Genomic DNA, 23,762 nt, shown 5'->3' on the forward strand with positions numbered 1-23,762 from the left:
ATGCAAAATTGCTTTTTTTTTTCAAGTACAAGTTCGAAAAAGTGTCGTAGAGGTTGAACTTTTTCACGATTTTTTGCACTCATGTTTAGAACAACAAAATAACTTCTGCCACAAAAATTTCCGAATTAATATGAATTTTTAACGCGCCTAAAACTTAAGACATGAAAACATCAAAAAATCAACCTAAAAATTGAATTTAGAGCTGTTTTTTTTTGCAGACACCTATATAAAAATACATATAGAGGATCTGCAAATTTTTCGTAGTATTTCGACTAATCCTCAATTTATTTTGAATTTTTTACTGAAACGCGTAAAATCACGATATTTTTTCAACTGCGCGTTCGAAAAAGTTATACAGAGATTGAATTTTTTTCATTATTTTTTGCATACATATTAAGAACATAATATATATATATATATATATATATATATATATATATATATTTCGCACAAAAAATTAGAATTTTTCGACAACGGATGAATTAAATATGAATTTTTAATGCGCCAATAACTCAAGAAACATCAAACCATCAACCTAGAAATTGAATTTTGAGCTGGTTTTTTAGAGAGCTCTAAAAAAATATAAATAGAAGGTCTATAAAGTTTCGTAGAATTCTAAATAAGTTTCGATTTATTTTATTTTTTTGACCGAAACGCGTAAAATCATTACTGATACTGCACTTAAGTGCAGCAAAGCCTGCCTCGGGGGCCAACGGCAGTTAACTGCTCCGAACATATCAGCGATAGTTAACTACCGTTGGGGGTAAATTCATAACTTCCATGTGTTATTATTAACCTTCTGATGTCAAAATATCAATTTTCCACATTTAATAAATTAGGCGGGCTAATAGTGAAATTAAGCCTATACTTTTCTACTCCTCTCACTTATTTGTAATGGTTTCGATAAGAATCCCATTTTTCGTCCCTAATCTTAACATGAATATTCGTATTTGTCTTCCATACACTGAGAATACAAATAAAAATTGTCAACCTATTATTTTCTGTAACCCATGTTGGTCTTCTGTTAATCCCCAACTAACATACACGACAAACTAAAGTTTAACTAACGTGATCTACACAAATATAATTGGAGTTTCATCGGTGCTTCTTTGGTGCGACAACTAGTAATAAATATTTCTGAATGTTATTACATATATATAATTTGGAAAATCAAATGCCAGGACTACACTCTACCAAAAAAAAATGCCTGGACTACATAAATTTTAAGACTACAACAACAATACTCAACCCAACATTGCTCGGCTTATTGGTTCTTGGAAGTACTGAAGAGATATAAGAATAGCCTCCTATAAAAGAAAAACATGAGGATTGATTTTTTTTTTTTTAAGGGAAAAAATATGAGGATTAATTGATGACTGAAATTTGAATTTAAAAAAAAAAAAACAAATAAATTGAATAAGGTAAGATTAGGCACAGTACCTCTGTTCGAATTGTTCGACTCCCCTGATGTGGACATGTATTTAAATATAAATTGAACACTTCCTTTGCATTTTTTCCCTGCATTTTTTAGAGGGTGATTAGTATTGCAGCAAGAAATTCTATATTTAGCACCATGGTCCTTTCTTTTTCTTAAGCTGAATTAGAATGATATTAGTACATATAACACAACAATGACATTAGAACCTAAGAAAGACACATGTTTTCATATGAAAAAGATCCAAGACATGTTTTCGTAGGAGAGCTTTGTTCTACATGTTTGTTATCTTTTTCATCTGAAAATATTTGCCTTACACAGAAATGTGTAACACTTCAAATTCTAATGCCTTGCACAGAAATGTGTAACACTTCAAATTCTAATCATCGCTTCCCAGTGCATGTGCGTCAAACAGGAATGTGTTACAAGTTACAACAGAGAAAGGCATGTAGCCGATGATTCTGTCAAATTTGTGGAATCTCGGAATGGTAGTAATCTCAAAAAGGGAACCGCAATAATCACATATATAATGGAAGGACGCAATACCTTAAAGTTATCATCTTCCTCAACACTCTCTTCCAAACCAGCCAATCCGCCGAAGGCAATCAATAAATGTCTACAAATTCAATAAATCAAGCAATTAATAAAACCAATTTAAATAAAAACACCTGCATACACACACACACACACACACACACACACACACATATATATATATATTTGTTTGAATTTCATATTTCAAATTAGCCAGTAAGTGAAGCTCAAAATACATAGATGATTCAAAGAAAATAAAACCTTAAAAGGAAACTCCCTATGCATCAGTTGCATTATAATGTCTGGTTTTCAAGAAAAAGAACAGAAAGAAAATGAGGGAAAAGGGGAAGAAAAGATAGTTTTCATTTGCTTGTTAGCAAGCTCATTATGGTGGGAAAAACAACAATTGTGGGACTCAACGCTGTACTTTCCACTCATGTGAGAACAGAAAATTCACACTGGAGGCGATATTTCATCAAAATATTATGACATAAGTACTTGATATTGAGCCATTGGCCCGTGATAATTTTAATCTCATGTGTACTCTTGGGCTTGGCAAGCCGTAATTTGGCATCAATATTCATATGAATTATGAACATTTTTCATTTTAGAAATATATGGAGCATTGAAAAGAAAATAGATTAATAGGAAAACAATGGTTGCTTTTAAATCCATCTCCTAGAATTAATAAACTTTGTTCGCTTAAGTACCAACCTAGAAGAGAACGCTTAAAATTAGCACCCAAGCAATTTAACAATAATAATTTGCAGTTGAAATGTTAAAACATGAGCACCTGAAGGATGGTATTTCAAGCTCAGATGACTTAATAATCTGACCATGCTCAGAGGTACCAATTATACAATCATAGCCACCCTGTAACGTTAACAAGTAAACAAAAGAAAGGGTTCATGAGTAGGATTATAGTGGTCGATGAAAAATAGGCTATGGATATTAAAAGGCAGAGAAGTGTGTCTGGGAGGTGAGAGGATACCTTGTATGTACATTCACAAAATACTGAGCTAATATTGCGAGCATAACGCACTTGATATCCCCAATATGCTCCTTCTTCCCTAGGCTTGGATGATGAGACAACCTCGCGTGGTAAATCTAGATGAAGAGCAGCATTGAAATCAGCATAAATTCATATAGCCAAGGAGAAATTCTGGAATGAATTTTAATTGTGAAAAACAACTTTCAAACAAGAATCATATTGTCATTGTGTGTTAGCAAGGCACCCAAAAGAAAACTTCAAAATCATAGGATGTGTAGAATAAAAGAGTCACACAAATGAAAGGAAAAATGCCAAATAGAAAGAGGAAGCGTATTTCTCCAACGAAAAAGAAAAGCATGCTACTGAAGTTAACTCACACGAGAATAAAAAAGAAAAGTAAAGATCAATTGATTACCAGAATCCAAATTGCGGTTGGCGCCCATGGCCACAGTAACTCTTCTTCCGGGTTCAAGTATTTGGTCAACTACAACATGCTGCATATGTCGTATAGTGAATCAGATCATATAGAAAGCAACTCAAGTCTAGTTAATAGTAACATTATTAGAACAAATCTAATCACAAGTGTTGTTCAAAAAAAAAAAAAAACTGGTCACAAGTGTTTGAATCTATATTGGAGTAGAGTTTCTCGGCTAATACTACCCACTTTCTATATGCTACTGTTGTTTATTATCTTGAATTTTTGTTTTTAGCATCTTTTTTTTTTTAACTCGGTATCCGGTTCCAAGACCGACTAATCCGGGGGTGCCAATCCCATCATCCACTAGCGGGGGGGCCATTTAAAGCCAGAGCAAAGCTCCGTATGGACTAGCCCGCAGAAATTGACACTGGGAGGATTCGAACCTGAGATCTTGAGAGGAGCACACTCCAAGGTCCCAAGAATTTCTGCTTTCTAGCATCTGTCTCAATTACAGCTACTATAGTTTCATTTACTGTTTACAAACTTAGTTAGAAGCCTAACCTGTTCAAGAATATTCTAATCTGTAACAAACTGAGAATAATTCAGGTAGCTATAGTTATTGTTGCATAGTCTCTATCACTCTATATACTTGAAACCAATTGTAAACAGAGCTTTAGATTTATTTTCTTAAATCAGTTCAGAATTTCCGTTTTCTTTCATTCTCTCTTTTCTACCACACTCTAATAATCTATAAATATAATAACAATTAAAAAAACATTGCAATTTCAAATTAAAATGGAAGGAAAATGTAAGAAATAGGAATGATGTGATGACATTCTATGCAACCCTCATTGAACTTCCTGTCAGAAGCCAATATCCAAACAACTACATGGCAGAGATGAACGGAAAATATGGACAAAGACAATAAGATGTCCTTGAGAAGGATGTCATTGGAAAAACAAGGGAAATGAAAGAAAAAGGAAATACAGAGAATTTAAAGGGAAGTAAAAAATATTGACCCAAGAAATCTGTGAAATGTGTACCTTAAATAAGCCAACATCAACTAGTGTTGCCCCGGAGTTTAAATGTTTTTCTTTTATCGTGACACCTAAGAAGTTATAATTGCAATGTATCAAAACCTGGCCAGTGTAACCATGGGGCAAAATAACAAAAGTGTAACAGCAATGCCAATACAAAAAAAAAAAATGTTTCTGCTTCAAAAGATCTTTAGATAAAAAGAGTTAAAATAAGAAGTCCTTAAATAACCAACATAATGAACACCACTTGGTGTCTTAAGAGAGGAAAAAGATTACACCGGGTGGAAACAAGCAAGCTAACCAACGCAATAAAAGTCATCAATCCTCTCGACAACAACAACAAGTTAATAACCAAGCAATACCCCAAAAGCTGGGGTGACTAATGAATTAATCTTCACAACTCGACACAAGAACAGCCAAATTTTCCATAAACTCGTTTAGAGAAAGGACTCTTTACAATAACTTCTTCTATAGTATTTGTGATTAGGTCATGCCTTGGGAGTGATCCCAAGGGTGTTATTTATAGCCCTTTTTGGCCTCTTTTTTCGTAACAGCCTTTCTATGTTTATCTCAACAATTACCTATAACAGGGGGCGCATATAGCTTATCTCTGCCCAAATATTCTGCCTAAAGGCTCTGATTTGGCTGTTTTGGGTGATAAGGGTGAGGGGGCGGCCTCACGGGTTTAGGCGCCACCCTTATCTGTGACTCTTTGGTCATATCTGAATTATAATGGTCCACAGCCCTCCAAGCACGAGTCCTGGTTAAGGGCGAAGTGGTTTTAAGTGAGATATAACGGTCCAGTATTCTTAGGTTTTCCTCCCTTCAAAATAACTTTCTTCCATTTGATTTGATTTTCTCACCACAACCTTACTTGCAACACACACCGATAAGCTTAGATGAGCTCCAGAAATGATTTCTTTATTAAGTGTGTCATTCTGATTCCAACTTTCAACCAAATAAATTTATTCCAGATTTCATATCTTTTTCAGGCATGCATGCTTCATTTACTTCAAAATTTTCACCTATACTCCTGTTAGTACCTCACTGTCCAACATTCACTAGCACTGTTGTCTATGGAGGAGAGCCAAAATCCCACCATACCGACCACTTGTGGCACCGTGATATTGGATTATGGCGGAAAATCCCGCCATATCGGCCAAAATACGGAGAGCCCAAAAACCGCCACCAATTCCTGCCATGGCCGATATTCAATAACACTGTTCATTAGCATAGAGCCTCTATAGCCTTGTAGTTTTATGGAAGAATTTTCATGTGAGTTTGATAGGTGCTTTGCAATTACGAACTACAACCTAGTAACAGTGCAATGTGTGGTTCAAATTAACGGACATTAAACACTCCATGGCATGCATGAACCATATATTTCAAACCTTTCCATGGCTTTCGATTACTCTCCTAAGAAAAATAGAAATATATGAAAACAACACTGGTATCCATGAATTAATTTTAAATAATAAAACCATCATCGATTAGATCTAAATCACAATATAACAAGGGGTGACAGCAGAATCATTCATGCAGTACTATATAGATGAAATACATTGTCCTGAGCATAAAATTCTAAATTATCGGGACCAATCATTGGCAAATGTTTAGCTGATGGGGGTTATAACATATAGCTAAAAATTCTACCCACATGAGTATTATAGAATTTAAATCATTCTTCCATAAATTTCCTTTACATTTTCCATCCACTACAGAAATTAGAAATTCTAACAGAATACAACGACCTACCTTCCCGATACGGACCCCACTCGTGTTTGCGCAAATGGTGTGGAGCATCAAGGGGTGGCAGCATCCCCTGCAAAATCCAATACAAACAACTAACATAAAACACATACTAAACAAATAGTCAACAAAATAAACGACTTCAGAAAATGCAGCTGCAGAAAAACTAAACCAACCACAAATCTTAAGCTGTTATGCATTGGAAAAAGAGCCTTCCTCAAATACTGAGGTGTCTCAAGATACTGCAGGATACGCACGAGAAAAACCGAACTACTTTCATCATCAGAATTATCCAGCGCGGTATAACCTTTGTCGGTATTACTTCTATTGTCAAACACAACCACCTATTCATATACACATAAATACACAACAGTTGTCTACATCAGCAACATAATGATAATGATAACAATAAGAGTAATAACAAATGTAGAAAACAGCATTAGCAACCTCATTGATTCGGAAAATAGCCGCGGCACGAGCGATTTGACTAGCCAGCTGAAAAGGGAAATCAAAACAATATACATACATTCAGAATGAATCAAGTTCCATTTTTCGAATGAAATTAATGTTTTTGTGATGGAAATGAAAGTAATTTTGAAATGGGTACCCGAGTAGCGAGTTCGAGAGTTGGAACGTTGTCAATGATGGAAGCGGGAACAGCTATGCTAACAGTGGGTATCTCCTCGTTTGTTTTGTTCTTCTTAATCTTCTTAAGCTTCTTGTTACTGTGAGAATCATCGATGTTGCCATTGATTGGGTTTGATTCCGGTTCGGTTTCTGCATCTGTTGTCAGCCGCTGCTTCTTCTTCTTCCCCATGTTTACAGAGTTGGTATTGGAGGGTTTTGGGGTTCCTACTTGTTTGTTTAACTTTTTTCTCTCAAACAAAAATGGTTGTATAAATTTTTTTACGCAAAACCTTTTTTTTTATTTTTAAAATGAATAGGGAAAACCTTTTAAAACTTTTTTTTTTTTTTGACAGACCTTTTAAAACTTAATGCTAGATAAAAATTCATTTTTTATAAAATTAATTCAAGTTAGAAAAATATGTTTGTGATTATTAAAAAAAATAAGTATAATTCTCTCCAAAAAAAGAAAAAGTATAAGAGCATCTCATATAGTGATTTTTTTGTCAATTAATAACATACAAATGCTAACAAGTGTTTAGGACACTCTTTAAGAATTTTAAATGATAAATTTTTATGAAAATTTGTGTAATCAGTTCATTAGAAATCTTAATATTTAACTTTTTTTAAATATAATTTCATAATTTTAAATCTTTAAAGAGTACTCGAAGGCATCATTGGCAAACTCTAACAACTAAGACCATCTCCAATGAGAGGGTTTTCAACATTTAAAACTTAGCGTCTATAAGGTACCCCCATTGGGGATAAACTTTTTCGGGTCTTATAAGACTCGGGGTCTTATTTAAGACTCCCAATTTTAAGTGGGATTCACACTATTTTAATATTAAAACAATTAAAATGTAATGATATAAAGTTGATTAGTGTGTCTCATTTAAGAAATTTGTGTGAGATGCTCAGTTGAAGTGATTAAGTATTTATTATATACTACTATTTAAAAATTATAAATGAGTAATGTGAACACGTGAGACCATTTAAGTATCTAAAAATGGATGTCTCCGTTGTGGATACTCTAATGCTCATTATAAAAATAGAAAATAAAAAATAGAATAAGAAGAAGAGAGAATACGACATTCTATTATTATCATAGTCTATCAAAATATGTTACATAATACATGTGAGTTATATCTATAGAGAAATACAATAGCTTAGAGAACAAGTCTAATAGTCTAGTAGTATGGTCCATTAACCCATTTACTCTATAGACATCCACTTATAATATTCATAATAAAATTCCATTAGATACTCTTTTTAGAAATTTAAACTAAGTTCATTATCATCTTTCCAGGATTAGTAGTGAAAGTGAAGCGATGGATAATGTTTGTACGAACTCTCTCTCTTTCTTATGCATGAGTCTAATCTATCCATCTACTCTACTCTATCTATCTACTAACAATATATGAAAAGAAGATACTATCAAAATTATCTAACTGCCCCTACCTTCACTTTTTCAAGGTTATTTTGGTAATTTTGTATAGAATTTTAACACATGGCAGCTTCTTAACAACTTCAACTTATTATATTAGATTTTTACTTTTCAGATTTTTTAAGATCCAATGGTGCTGATTTACTACACTTATACACCATCTATCATTTCACTTCTCAAAATGCACTTCCCAATATACCTAATACACTATGGATAAGACTTATCTTCCCACCTTTCTTCTTTCCATTTCAAAATTCAAATTTACACATTCACTCATAATTTTTATATTTTCTTCTCATCATCAACTACAATTTTCTAATCAATGGAACTTATTTTTTATGCAGAAAAAATATTACGCAGGAAAAAATATTATCAACAAACATGAAGAAGAAGAAGAAACACACAAGTATATTGTTGTTATTTTTTCTTCCATATTGTATTTAACAAACTACTTTATTCTCTAACAAATGTAATTTTTTTAAAAGGATATTCATTCTTCTTCATGTTATGTTCTTCTACAATAAACTATTGTGTTTTCTAACACTACATTACTCTACAAATTATTAAGCAATGTAACTTTACATCACTCTACAAATTTTTCAGCAAATTAACTTCATGTTATTTAACTTTTTGTTCATATGTTCTTGACAATTTTAAATTCGTAGTCTTTTAAAAGTACAGAAACAGTAAAAAAAAATTAGCAACATAATTTTTTTTTATTTAGAAATTGTTGAAGAAATTTTATTTTATTTTATTTTCTTTTTCTACTTTTTTTTAGCAACATAAAAATGCTTTTTTAATATAAAAAATATCTTATTCTAAACTTTTGTTTTACCAAGTTTTAAGATCGAAAAAAAAAATCAAACAAATTCTAAACAAAATAGTTAATTCTAAGATGAAGAGTTTTCTTATTTTTTTTATCAACAATAATAAATTCAAAAAAACGAACAGAAAAAAAAAACACATGAAAGAGTCTATATACTCTTCATACAAAATATCTATGAATAGAAAATTTTAAAATACATATAAACAGATCTTCATTAGAAAAAATACATGTAGTAAAACTAGAAGACAAGAGATCCAAAGTTTGAAATGAAGTTTGTTGTTATTGCAGGAAGGCATGAGAGAATGGAGGAAATATTTCTGTGTGCCCAAATTGAGTAACAAATAGATTCAAATGAAATCTTGCAAGATCAATGTTACAGACATGACACTAAATCCATCGATGTTAAAGCTAGATGACCGGAAATAATGTTTTTTTTTACTTTTAAGGAGAAATATGAGAAGAAGATGAGAATGATCCATTTTTCAAACTAAGTCCTTTAAAAGATCTGTTTGGATAAAAGTGTAGTGGAAGACGAAAGGATGAAAAATATGATTTTTGTTTACAGAAAGATGACCAAAAACGATTGTTTGGTGGCCAGAGGTGTGAATTTTGGTGGTGAAGTCTGAGAGAGGGATGGCAGAACGAGGAAGACAGAAGGATCTAAGGGCGTCAATGTGATGAGAGAGAATAGAAATGTTTTACTTTTGTAATTAATTAATGAAATGTTAAATATAAAAATGTTTTTGTTATCTCTACGGATTTTGTAGTTGATATGGAGTTTCTTTCTTTAAAAAAAAAGGTTAATAAGATAGGAGTAGTAAATGAGAAAAATTGGTAAATAATATTAATTGAATACTTATTCATATATTTCGTTATGGGAATCCTGTATATTTTTTTTTGAGGAATTATTTAAAAATCATATTAATATCATTACAAATATATGAGAGGATAAGTTTTTATGGGAGAATATATAGTATACAATTATTTATGAAATAAAATGCGAACTATATATTGATAAAATATTTGTGAGTACATTGATTATGTACTTCTATTTGCTTTGATAACACAGTTTTGAGTGCTAATTTGATAATGAAATGGACTATGAATTTATAAAAATACTATATAAAAAAATAAAATAAAAAACTGCAGAAGAAATTTTCACTAACAAAATTCACCAAAGAGTGTATAATTGATACACATGATCCAATTTGAACACTAATACAAGGTATACAAATACATAAGAAACTTAACGAACGACAAGCTTATTGTATTGTCCAGGGGCGTAAAGGGATGGAAATAGGCCAGGCCGGCCTACAGGGGCTTACGCCCTGACCTGTTTTGGCCTGGCCTGGCCTGGACTGTTTAGTAGATAGGCCTAGGCTTAGGCTTTTTAGAAAGCATGTTTAGTTAAATAGGCCAAGCTTAGGCTTCAAAAAAAGACTATTAAGCCTAATAGGCCGGCCTATTAATACTTATTTATTAAAAAAAAAAATTATATTGAAATAATTGCATATATTAAAAATATAAACATCTTCTATTAGTCTCTTAATAGGCTTTGTTGTTATAGGCTTTTATGTAGGCTTTAATCTAGTTGAAATTTACTTGTAGTGAAATAGGCTTTTAAGTAGGTTTTAAGACATGTTTAACCTATTTAGTAGGCCAAATGAACTATTTGATGGTCTTAATGTGAAGTAGGCCTGTAAGTAGGCTTTCAGGCCAGTCCAGACTTTTAAATAGGCCAGGTCAGGCCTAGAAAACGGCCTATGATAGGCCATAGGCCAGACTCAGACTTGTGATTTATTTCGTAGGCCAGGCTCAGACCTATCAAAGCTTGGCCTGGCCTATTCCCACCCCTGCGTAACCCTTCATATACAAGGCCCTTGGCTACCCCAAAAAATATTTATTGTTGAATTAGTTGGTATGTATTTATATTTTGCTACCTCAAATAATAAACATTGAGCTACCCCAAACATATCCAATTGTCGAAAATTAGCATATATAAGAAAGTAAAAAATTACTACATGATTGATAGATTTATTTGTAATGGTTTGGTATTTTCAGTCGCAATAACAACTATAGAGAAAACTTTTTTAACAATTAAAAATTATCAAGGCAATAGTTATAAACATATCAAACGGGCAATGAGTTTCTTGCAAATAGTCTAATTGTTTACATTGGAGAAGACATTATCATTATATTTTGTAAACAATCAAATATGGATAAAATTGCCTTTTTGAAACACATTTTGTCCAACTTTTTTAAATAGATATTGTCAATTTTTATCATTTGTTGCTACTCTAAGTTAATTTTTATGTATCAGCTAATTTTCATATTATTTTGTTTTTAGTCTCTACAACACTTGCGATTTTTAAGTTAATTTTCTAAGATTTTGTTTAGAGATTAAATCCAAGACTAAAACTTATTATTTTTTTTTTTGTATAATTTAAAAAAATCGAGATAAAAATTTAAATATGTTGGTTTTAAATATTTTATTTTTTGTTTATAGTTGGCCCCGGCACAATTTTTTTGCTAGCTTCGCCGCTAGTATTGTCCTTGCCTAATACTTCTGTTTTTTTTTTTGTTACATACTTCTGTTTGATATAACTCAGTTTTGGGTGTTAATTCTGATATTTGCTAATAAAATGAACTATGAGTTTATAAAGATATTATAAAAAAAAAAAAAAAAAACTCTCCCTATAAAATCTCCACTACCAAAATTATCCAAAGAGTGTATAATTGATACACGGAACTCAATTTGAACACTAATCTAAGTTATACAAATACATAAGAAACTTTTTTTTTTGACAAAAAAATACATGACCGACAAACCTACTATATTGTCCTTGCCTAATACTTCTGTTTGATTTGATAACTCAATTTTGAGTGTTAATTTTGATATTTGGTAATAAAATGAACTATGAGTTTATAAAGATATTATAAACAAAAAAAACACTCCCTATAAAATCTCGACTACCAAAATTATTCAAAGATTGTATAATTGATACACGGGACCCAATTTGAACACTAATATAAGGTATACAAATACATAAGAAACTTAACGACCGACAAACCTATTGTATTGTCCTTGCCTAATACTTCTATTTGATTCGATAACTCAGTTTTAAGTGTTAATTTTGATATTTGCTAATAAAATGAACTATGAGTTTATAAAGATATTATAAAAAATAAAAAAAATGTCTCCCCATGAAATCTCCACTACCAAAATTATCGAAATAGTGTATAATTGATACACGGGACCCAATTTTAACATTAATCTAATGTATACGCATACATAAGAAACTTAACGACTCACAAACCTAATGTATTGACCTTGCCTAATACTTCTGTTTGATTCGATAACTCAGTTTTGAGTGTTCATTCTTATATTTGCTAATAAAATGAACTATGAGTTTATAAAGATATTATAAAAAAAACTCTCCCTATAAAATCTTCACTACTAAAATTATTCAAAGAGTATATAATTGTTACACGGGACCCAATTTGAACATTAATCAAAGGTTTATAAATACATAAGAAACTTAACGACCGACAAACCTATTGCATTGTCCTTGCCTAATACTTTTGTTTGATTCGATAACTCAGTTTTGAGTGTTAATTCTGATATTTGCTAATAAAATGAACTATGACTTTATAAAGATATTTTATATATATATATATATATATATATATATATATATATATATATATATATATATATATATATATAAACTCTCCCTATAAAATCTCCACTATCAAAATTATCCAAAGAATGTATAATTGATACACGAGACCTAATTTGAACACTAATCTAATTTATATATATATAGACACACACACAATAAACTTAACGACCCCTAAAGCTATTGGTTTGCTTTGATAACTCGATTTTGAAGATTAATTATGATATTTGTTAATAAAATAATTTAAGATTTTATAATAAAACTCCATCTGATCCTTTTCTTTTTAATTTCACTTACTATCATCTCTATACAACTCATTAGACTTTCATCAAATAATTACTACTGATATATAAATATTAATATTCTAATTTAAATAGAACTCATTTTTTCACTATTCTTATTACTATATTTATTCTAATTACTACTATCATATTCTAATTACTACTCATTAGACTCTTTCCAACAAACCCTGCCAATAAGCGCGGCGAAACCGCGCTACTCGTACTGTAGCACGGGTATCTCGACTAGTTCTCAATAAAGAGGTAGTCTTGCTTGGATCGGATGCATGTCTTCTCAACTCATCTTTGGCGTACTATTTAGACGAGAAACTCTAACATGGTCACAAGCCCAAACAAAAAGTGTTTGGTCACACGCACATAAACAAGCATATTTTTAATGATAAAATGAATATTGATAAAAAAAAATAATTAAATATTTTGAAGATAATCTCTTCATGTGAGTGTGTCTAAAAGCTATTTATTTGGTCTTGTAATCATGGAAGAATAGCTCATATTTAGAAACACATAAAAATGTATCTTATTTATTTATTAAATAATTATTATTTAAGGGTCATGTTAACTTGTGTAATTATGGCACATGTTAAGCATTAATGTCATTTCATTAATGGTAAGAATTTATTGAAATTAATATTAAACATTTTGAGCAATAAATCAACACAATTTCCAATACATTTTTTCTTTTTGAAAGAACAATTTCCAATACATAATTTCTATAAGTGGAATTCTTAATATATGTGATAAGGACACAAGTTAGTATTTTCTATTATTTAATTATTTTCTCTTTTCATATTACTTTATGTGTGTCTAAAATTGATGTGCTGGATATGTGTCCAAGCAAATATTTTTCTAAAATTGTTGTGTTGGATATGTGAGGATTGTCCTCACATATATGGTGGATGACTTGATAGCAGAAATCTGATAGCAGATGATTCAATGGATCTTAGAGAGACTGTGATATTTTAAAAATAATGGTTGAGCCTAACACAATCCCACAAATTCTGCTTGTGAGATGAGAATTACCCCTGCTTATAAACAAATGTTCATGCCATGTTTTGTCTGGTGTGAAACTCTTTTAACAACTTTTGATATTTTTAGGCTTTAACCCGGTGATTTTGGCTTCTACCCGGTCTGAAACACATGAAAGCAAGGTTTTGCAACTCGAGAGTTTACCTCAACTCGTTTTGCCTAGGTAAACTCGACTCGAGAACTCGTACGAGTTTACCTAAAATTAAAATTATATAAAATTTATTATATGCATGACATATATAGTTAATATAATATTGTAAATATGTCAATAATGCAAAATATGACTTAATTAAAACGGCAAATTATACCAAACTACCATAATAAAACATTATGCTCAACTTAGCATCAAAACATAAAAATTAACGCACAAAATTATAAGTTTCATAAGTCTATAAGTTTAAGTCATCCATAAAACCATCCAAAAAAGCAAGTTTCACAAGTTCTTAAAGTTGTTAATAAAACAATCTAAAAAACAAACTAGTTAATTTCTTCAAAAGGTCAACGAACACCACCGCCACAACCCTAACCGGCATTGCAATCACCGGCGTCGAAATCTAAGTTTCCACCGTCGAAATTGCAACCCTAATTGGTATGTGCTCCCATGTTCGTGGTTTGAGAACTCAGAGAAGAAAGAAAAAGAAACATTTCATTTTAGGAACAACATGTTATTGTAAAGGTAACTATTCAGTAAATGTTTCAGTCTTTGGGCTTCTAGAAAAGAAATTGGGTTTTGAAAGAAATGGACCCAAAAAAGGGCCAATTTTTTATAGATGTAAACTCGTAAAACTCGGTCGAGTTTACACGAGTTTACCGAGTGTTAACTCGGTCAAACTCGGCAAACCTTCCGATTTTACCAGAAATCGAGTTTACCTCCGAGTTAACACGATTTTGGTACCTAAGTACGTAAACTCGATAAACTCAGAGTGTTAACACTCGATTTGCGAAACATTGCATGAAAGCAAAACCATTAAAAAGTAATGACCTTATTCTGCTATATTACAAGTAACAAACCAGTAAAACGCAACAAGCATTAACAAAACATCAAAATAGTAAATCGGCAAGCCTTTGAAATTATGAAATTTATCAAGCCACATCATAATTTGGAAAAACTAAACGATTTAAAAGTATTTTGGTCCTTAACGTTTGTGTACGTACTATGAATTTGTGTGCCAACCTGTTTGTTAACATGGCATGGCATCACTTAACTGAGACTAATCTCTACATTCAGGAATCATGCGGTCCATAACACGAGTTGATTATTTTTAGGGTTAATTTTGTTGTTACCATCCACATTAATACTATCTTCCTCCAATTTTTCTCTAATCATATTTGCAGTTGAAGAAGAGGATCCTACAATCATAAGAGACCATAGAGAATTTGGTCATAAATTAAATACCTCAAGCCTTGCAAGACCTAACTAGACGGCAACTCTCCTTAAAGAGTTTTAATGTTGTTGCATGTATAATGTTGGATTCGAACCCAAAGCTTTAGTTGAACTAGAGACATGTGTCATCTGATCTAAATAATTTATTTTATATATATATATATATATATATATATATATATATATTTTTTTTTTTTTGAAATATATATTTTATTATTATTACGATTCTCAAATTTTCTCAAAATTAGAAACAATACAACGTAATATATTTATTCATTTTAAAAAGCAATTTAAATCTTGTATGTATTTTCTCTTTCAACAAGATGGTAATTCATATCCAACCGCTATGTTATGTACCATTTTCACTTTCATTTTCAACAAGATGGCTATTCATTTTCACTAACTGTATGTCCTCCTAGGAACAGAGTAACTAACGATAATAACTACCGACCAGGACCATAGTTTATGTGAGAAAAAATCAAACACGGGAAATTCATTAAACAAAGCAGGTTGAATGCACAAAAAAACAAATACATAATCTTGTTTTTTATTAATACAGATAAATAGATGGGAAAATATAAATAGTTTTAGGAAGTAGTAGCCACCCAAAAGTTCACGTTCTCACCCCAATTTAACGATTCATTGTTTTCATTTTCACCACCTTCTTTGCTTCTTCTAACCCTACTTTCCATTCTCAACTTCATCCCTTCACACTCACTTGCAACAAAAACACCTTGGGATTTATTTTCTTTTGTTTCTTTGTCAGCATTTTGTATTTCTCCACCAATCATTTCATTTTCAGAAAATTCATCTTCATTTTGTAGTTGTTCGTTTTCATCGTCAGCATCAACTTCACCATCTTCTTCTTGTTCTTCTTCCGGGTCAAAACTTGTAGTCTCATTTGTCAAAAAATAGAGACGAAGACAGCCATGGCTTCTATCAGCTTGAAAGCAAGAAGTACTTGGTGGGACCTTAGTGACTTCAATCACCAACCTTCCATCTCCACGGTGGGTTCTAACATGAAGAGATTCTGATCCTCTTATGGTTGTCAAAGGTGGTGGAAAATTCTGAGTTTTCACTTTCTTAGTAGCTGCTAAAACTTGAGAACAAGGTTGTCTTTGCTCCATTGTTCCCATTGAAGACAACAATAAGTCGTTTTCTACAATGTCAGTACCACTCTCGTTGCCAAGATTTTCTGTGCACAATTCAAGACTCTTTGGACTCAGAACCAAAGAGGAACACTTCTGCTGAGGGGGAAGATAGGTGGCTGTTGTGGTTTCTTTTTTTGATGTGTTTTGAGCTATATTATTGGAAAGAGCGTCAAGGAAGTTCCAACCACCATTGTTGTTGGACTTGTTTTGAAAAGTTTCTGTTTTATTGATGTTTTCTTCATGGTGATGGGTTTTGATGTTTGAATCAAACAAACAAGATTTGAAGGCTAAATCAACAGATTGAGGAGTAGGGACTTGTTTTGGAGAAGGTAGTCTTAACCTTACTGTTCTTGATTCAACGAGATGAGATTCAAGGTGTGACTGCAATCCAGGGTGGTAGACAATTGCTGCCATGTTTTGTGTCTTAAGTACTAGGATGTTTCAAATTTCAAATTATGGTGAAAGCTAAAAGATTGTTATGGGAAGCAAGAGAGGGAGAGAATGAAAGAAGTAATGGGAATGATGTGTGGAAGAAGTGAAGTGAAGGGTGAATTTGTAGTCCCAAAAAGGGAATTTTTGCGCGCGTCACTTGTGTTGAACAATTTCTTAAGGGGAAATGTTTTTTTTTCAACTAATAATATTTTGAGGTGATTAGGGTATTTTTGTGAGTAGAGATCCTTTCAATTTTCTTGAATAAATGACAATCTCAATCAATTACTATAGTTATTTTATATAAAAATGTCTCATTAATGTCACATATTTTAAAAGGGATATGATCAAATGACACCAAATTCTAGCCATTAATACAGTTTTAATCTAACGGCTTCCATCAATTCATTAAGTGCTCACATGCTTGATCAAGTGACCCATCTTTTATTTTTAGAAATAATTTATTCTTTCTTCTTTTGGTTAATTCCTTTCCAAAAATTCTCTGATTTTTTTTTTAAAGGATTCTACATCTTTTATTCTTAGGTATGAATTACTCACAACATTGCATAAAGAACTTACATTAGAGAATTAGTCATTATTCATTTTGTTCATGTTTTTAGCATCCATGGCCCTTCTTTAAAACAATTTTCTTTTGAGGCTCTTCGAAAAAATAGTTAATAGAAATAAACTCAATAAAGAAATAAGGTTGTTATAGGATGAGCAAAACGATAATTAAGTTTTGGACAGCAGCCACAAAATTAAGTTTTGGACAGCAGCCACAAAATTAAGTTTTCGACTAGCATAGGAAAAGAGAAGATGAAAGGTGTAATGGTGAATAGCTTGGGAAGTGAAGCATAAACCAGTGGTATAGCAAAAAAATTGGCAATTAGGTTTTGGAGTAATGAAATAGGGGTAAATCATGTGCAAAAGAACCCTAAGAATAAACGATGTAGAATCCTTCATAAAAAAAATAGAATATTAGAATTTTTGGAAAAGAATTAACCAAAAGAAGAAAGAATAAATTATTTATAAAAATAAAAGATGTGTCACTTGATCAAGCATGTGAGCACTTAATGAATTGATAAGAGCCGTTAGATTAAAACTGTATTAATGGCTAGGATTTGGTGTCAAATTTAATTTGACACCTTGGTGTCATTTGATCCTATCCCATTTTAAAAATATGTGCATTTACTAAAAACTATAGTAATTGATCGAATACGATCAATAGGTGGCAATTTTTTTTTTTTGAATGACAAACTCTTTTTATTTCATAGTTCAAAATCAGTTAAACTATCCAACCCCTAATAAATGGCAAAACTCTCATTTTTTATTTTTACTTTTTATGCGTATTTTTAAAATATGTGTAAATTTTGAAAGATAAAAAGTAAGAGAGTTAACTATATATAGACACACACAATATATGTATTTTGATGTTTAGATAATTCAATTGTTTCTTAATCCACCGCGCGTACCACAAAATACAAAACACAATAAAAATAATTTTTCAAAATAACGAAAACGAGGAAGCAAGAGTAATGGTTTCAAGTGTTGTTTTTTCTTTTGTGTGTGTCTGTTTTGGTGTCTTACCTTATGTCAAAGGACAATAATTTTGCACATAACTTATCTTCCTTACAATACCAAGTGTACACAATTTTGGTGCTATGTCCTAATGTGGGCAGAACACAAATTAGGAGTTGTAAACATGTCCTTATGTGGCCAGAACACAAACTTGTCCGTATATTTTACAAATATTGCAAATCGGTCTCTATGAATTTTCAAAAATTTGTAAATTGGTCTGGATAAATTTTCTCATAAATGACCTCATCTAAACACATTCTAAGAAAGTTTGTGAAGTCATTTTCATCAACAATATAAGAATTGATGCATCATGACTTCATCACTTCTTTTAGCACCGTATATAATAATAAATTGTAAGAGCATGTTATGTCATATCGAAGAAGAAAAACTTGATCTCAATTGGTGGGAGGTCAATAAGATTATTGAATTTGTTGTATTAGAGAAATGGCCAAAGGGCATACTAATAAAATTATATATGCGCAATTAAAAGAAGTAAATATGCGCTATACCTTTTCCTTTTTTTTTTTTTTTTTTCCTTCACACGCACATCTACTAACTAGACTTGTGATTGGTAAATGCTTTGCTGTTGAATACAAACTCTTGGCTACTTAAGATTCTAATTAAAGTATGCCAAGGATTCAACTTCTAACTTAGTTGTCAATGGAAAGCTCAAAGTGACGTTGGATTGCACAAGCCTTATACCTTACCCACTGTGGAAAAATCTAAGCAAGAAATCAAGGTCATAGGTTGATTTTATCAAATCAATTTTACAAAAAAAAAAAAAAAAAAGGGTCATGCATTGATGGATGGTGAATGCTTAATTAGCAAGACAATCACTTCCGCATGTTTGGTTTGGCTGACATATACTCCTTGGAGAAACACAGCTTCCTATTGAGTTTGCAAACTTATGTAAGAATCGAACCCCATATGATAAAATTTAGTACTCCATTAAGACAGAAATGTCATTGATACTGATCAATCTAATTGTGACACATAAATCGATTCAACTATTTTATCTATCTCTTTCACATATTTTTATGTTTAAAAAAATTGTATTGCCATGTGTGACACTTGAATTGACCAATGTCCACACAAGTGCAATCCTAAAATTTATGGTACTTACATGCTCTTGTGTTTCATAATATAACCGATAATTCGCAGAGAACGACCAAAATTTCCAACAAAAATAACAATCCACATGGAACACATATATAAAAGAGATGCAGTAGTAAGTAGAAAAATATTTGACTCAAAATATACGGAATTAAAATATATGGGTGTTTTTCACTAAAAACATTGTTTTTCTCTAAAGCACTAGTGTATATATGGGAGTTTTTCTCTAAAAATAAATTAGATCCAATCAAATTATGAAGAAAAAAAACATTTATTTAGTAATTAGTTGCTATGGTAAAAACCCAATTTACCTTAAAAAAAATATTTTACTTCAAAACTAATTTTAATCAAATGAATTTTACAAAATTGAATTGAATTCATATAAAATTACTTTTGTCAACGTTGATCCAATTACTATACACACACAGTGATATAAAAAATCGTGCGTCATCACCACAAATACAAAGTCTGCATACCACAAATTTCCTCCTACCTAAAGTAAGACCCACATATTTTGATGATGATTTAAATATTTTAACTTCAACTATTTATTCTCTGTTTATCTCCATATTCAGAATAGATTCAAAATCCAAACAATTGGTAGGGAGAAAGTAAGTGTGTCAGCACATTGAACTATATACTATAATTTCTCTACGTGAAGCAAATTAGATAAGCACATAATATACTGTATCAATTATAATATAATCCTGCATATTTCAGTTCAAGTTGTAAATCTCTGAGAGCCATTTATCATATATAGAGACCAGATGCAAAAACTTCCGGGAAATTAAAGATGCTGCACTGCGCAAAGTTTAATAGTTGCTTTTGTGACGTCAAAAAAGTGATATAGTTCTAATTCTGATAATATTGAAGGATCAAAGGTAAGGTGTGTGATGATATATTATTCTCTAAAATTATTTTACATATGAAATTCTCTTCACAAACTAGTTGATCTTACACATTCTTCTAAAAAAAATGAGTCAATAACTATTTTTTTTCAAGTAGTCTGCTCACTAAAAAAAAATCATCTTTTTAAAATAAACAAGCGGGTGTTCGAGCATGGATGCAGTACATGACTAGGTGTGGCTATCGTCAAACCAAATTTCTTTCAATTTGTTTTTTTACGTACGAGAATGTCTATAAAAATGAAATTTTTGAAGAAGTTGATGGCTTATTTTGTTCAAATTAACGATTGTTAGGGTTATAAATAGACATGAGCTAATAAAACTTGCCCAAATAAAACTACTAAACTGTTATTTTGAATGAAATAATATCGTCTTTAATTTAATTGAGCAAATATTTTTGACATTTTTTTTTGAAGGAAAATATTTTTGACATTATTGTTTTAGCCAGAACAAAATATTAATTCTGACAATTATTCTAGTCTATATGCGAATCATCGTGTATTGGGAAAAACTCATGTCCCACATCGGATAGATAAGACTCTTGATAATAATAGTTTATATAGAGGAGACAATCCTCACCTTATGAACCGGTTTTTAAGGATGAATTAGACCTCCAATTTCATTATCATATATATTATATATTACTTCAAAAAAAAATGTGAATCATCATGTATCACTTTCTCAAAAAAAAAAAAAAAAGTGAATCATCATGTTACGACCACTGTGATCACTTGCAAGAGACTCACATTACAAGTGATATCGCACACTCCTTAAAAAAATAAGTGATTATCACACACTATTCTCTTACCCTTGGATTGAGACGTCACTTTACTAGGACTCCCGGGGAAATTAACCTTAACAATGAGGTGGAAGTTGTAAGAGCGTATCAGAAAAAACTCGAGACATAATGATATGGTATTGTTGTTCGATATCACCTCAGGAATTAATTAAATCAACCATATAAAAGAATTTGACACTATTTGTCATAAGGAGCATGTCCCTTAACTAACCATCAACTTTGATACCATTGTTTGTGAGGAAAGTCTAAAGATCGCCACATAAAGAGATTTTGACACCATATTTTTATTGAAAACTTTAGGATTGTATGATTCTTATATGTTGTTCAACATTCACTTTTATATCCAATATATGAGATTTCTAACTCACATTTACTACACGACAATTGTGTCAAGTTTGAGTTAGAAGCCTCGTATATTAGATGAAAAAGTAGATGTAGTGTAAGATATAAATGAGATCACCTACCTAATGTCATAGGAGTCTGACATTAACTATATTTGAGTAAGAGAATATTGATAGATGTGTCACCTTGATTTTTCATTGTTTTTAGGTTTTTCAAACACACACTTGGTAATCTACCACATGCATATGACGTTACCAGGTTATAGTTTATGAATATTATATATACATACAACAAATTAAGTGATACAACTGCATGTGTAAGTCTCAAGGAAAGTGTGAATTATCAAATCTATGATTTCTATCCAAGAATCGATGAACAGTGAGTTACAAATTGGCCGGTCATATTTATATATTTTTCTCTGAGCTTTATCACCGTCACTTTGTTCCCCACTTGAAAACTCAAATGCTGGAACTCCGATCCAAAAGAATGCCATCTTCTAGTACCAAGATGGCGATAAAATACATCAAAATTAGTACAAGTGACATGTAATTAATCTAATGATGCATGTATGTATGCCAGCTGAAACAAATTTAATTAGCCTGAATCCTAAAACATAATAGTTATCTATTGTTTTGTGCTAGTCATTTTCGATTATAAAGCTAATTAATTTTTAATTAAAAAAATCTTAAACTGTTTGTATTTAGAATCATTTTCTTGGGCTCGATGTACATAAACATAGTTCATTAATCTTTGCAATTGACCAATTTGATCAATGACCATTAGTTACTTGACATTTGCATGGGTTACGAGTCTCATGTTATTTTGTTAATTAAGGTGAAGTAGTGAGGGTTTAAACAAACCAATAAAGGGAACACTCACACATGCACAAAAAGTAGGTAGGGAAAAAAATTTGGCTTTGTTTTTTTCTTGCTTGTTAATTTAAGAGATGAACTGGATTCTCTTGTCTTTCCCAATAAAGTCCTGCTAAAGATGGAATTTATGGTGAAACAATTTGAAGGCATAGGCTTCACCATTAGGCTTCTCTTTGGAGCAAAGGGACATGACGTATAACTTTGTCAAAGATTCTCCATTACAAAAAATAAGGCTAAAGAAAATGCATTTACATATGGACGCTGATGCAAATATCATTCTTTCTCTCTCTAATCAACTTGTCCTACTTAGCTAGGCCCTCCCTATGGGTTTAAGCCTTTGATTAATAAGGAAGAAAAAAAAAACAAGATAGAAATTGGTACTAAGATGCATATTGTTCGGTAACGCAAATTATTATTGGATCATGAGAGGAGTCAGAGAAACCACCCACATTTAGGTTTGAGCAATCACATAAGTGAGAGAGACGCCACACTCTTATCCAAAATTTTAAGGTAATGAGCTTGTGGGTTATTTAACTTATTAAATATTAAGTGTTCAACCTCCACTTTTCTATCCGATGTGGGATATATAACTCACACTTGCATCAACACTCCCCCTCAAATGTAAGTCCAACAATTCATCGTGCTCCCCCCTCAAGCGGAAGTTCTTACTTGCTTGTATCGTCGTTGCTGCTTTCTCCGCAACAGACCGACACAAGGAGCTTGTACCGCCATTGCTGGTTTCTCTGCAACTGACCGGTTGCCTCAGTCGTACTCTTCATCAAATCGGGGCTCTGATACCATTGTTGGGTCAATTAGGGGAGTCTAGGGGACCACCCACATCTAGGCTTGAGCAACCAGACAAGTGAGAGAGATGTCACACTCTTACCCAAAACTTTAAGGCAATGAGTTTATGAGTCATATAACTCACACTTGCACACAACAATCTTCCCCTCAAGTGTGAATCCATCAATTCATCATGCTCAATACGGTTTATTTAGGCCTAAATGCTGTTTAATTCATCAGTTTTGACCAATTTGTGATTTTATTCTCCTATTTTTAATTTTACAATTTTGATTTCTCAATTTTTCAAAGAGGTAACAATATTTGTACAACCTTTTCGTGAGAA

General features: G+C 31.6%; 2 protein-coding genes across 2 annotated transcripts; both read right to left on the reverse strand.

Moving 5' to 3' along the window:
• Positions 1 to 971: 971 nt before the first annotated feature.
• On the reverse strand, positions 972 to 7,064 carry LOC25485227 (putative methyltransferase C9orf114). Its single transcript, XM_013614409.3, has 11 exons — positions 6,772 to 7,064; positions 6,612 to 6,659; positions 6,341 to 6,508; positions 6,171 to 6,237; positions 4,422 to 4,486; positions 3,376 to 3,454; positions 2,961 to 3,076; positions 2,763 to 2,842; positions 1,982 to 2,051; positions 1,441 to 1,518; positions 972 to 1,307 (listed from the first exon to the last, which is right to left on the reverse strand). Exons 1-11 carry the CDS (start codon positions 6,979 to 6,981, stop codon positions 1,245 to 1,247), a joined length of 1,044 nt encoding a protein of 347 aa, XP_013469863.1. The 5' UTR covers positions 6,982 to 7,064; the 3' UTR covers positions 972 to 1,244.
• An 8,898-nt stretch (positions 7,065 to 15,962) lies between these two features.
• Positions 15,963 to 17,108, reverse strand: LOC25485228 (protein FANTASTIC FOUR 3). Its single transcript, XM_013614410.3, has one exon. The coding sequence runs from the start codon at positions 17,010 to 17,012 to the stop codon at positions 16,035 to 16,037; it is 978 nt and encodes a 325-aa protein (XP_013469864.2). The 5' UTR covers positions 17,013 to 17,108; the 3' UTR covers positions 15,963 to 16,034.
• Positions 17,109 to 23,762: the final 6,654 nt, after the last annotated feature.

The sequence above is a fragment of the Medicago truncatula genome, chromosome 1 (assembly GCF_003473485.1).
Source record: "Medicago truncatula cultivar Jemalong A17 chromosome 1, MtrunA17r5.0-ANR, whole genome shotgun sequence".
Taxonomy (NCBI): Eukaryota; Viridiplantae; Streptophyta; class Magnoliopsida; order Fabales; family Fabaceae; genus Medicago; species Medicago truncatula.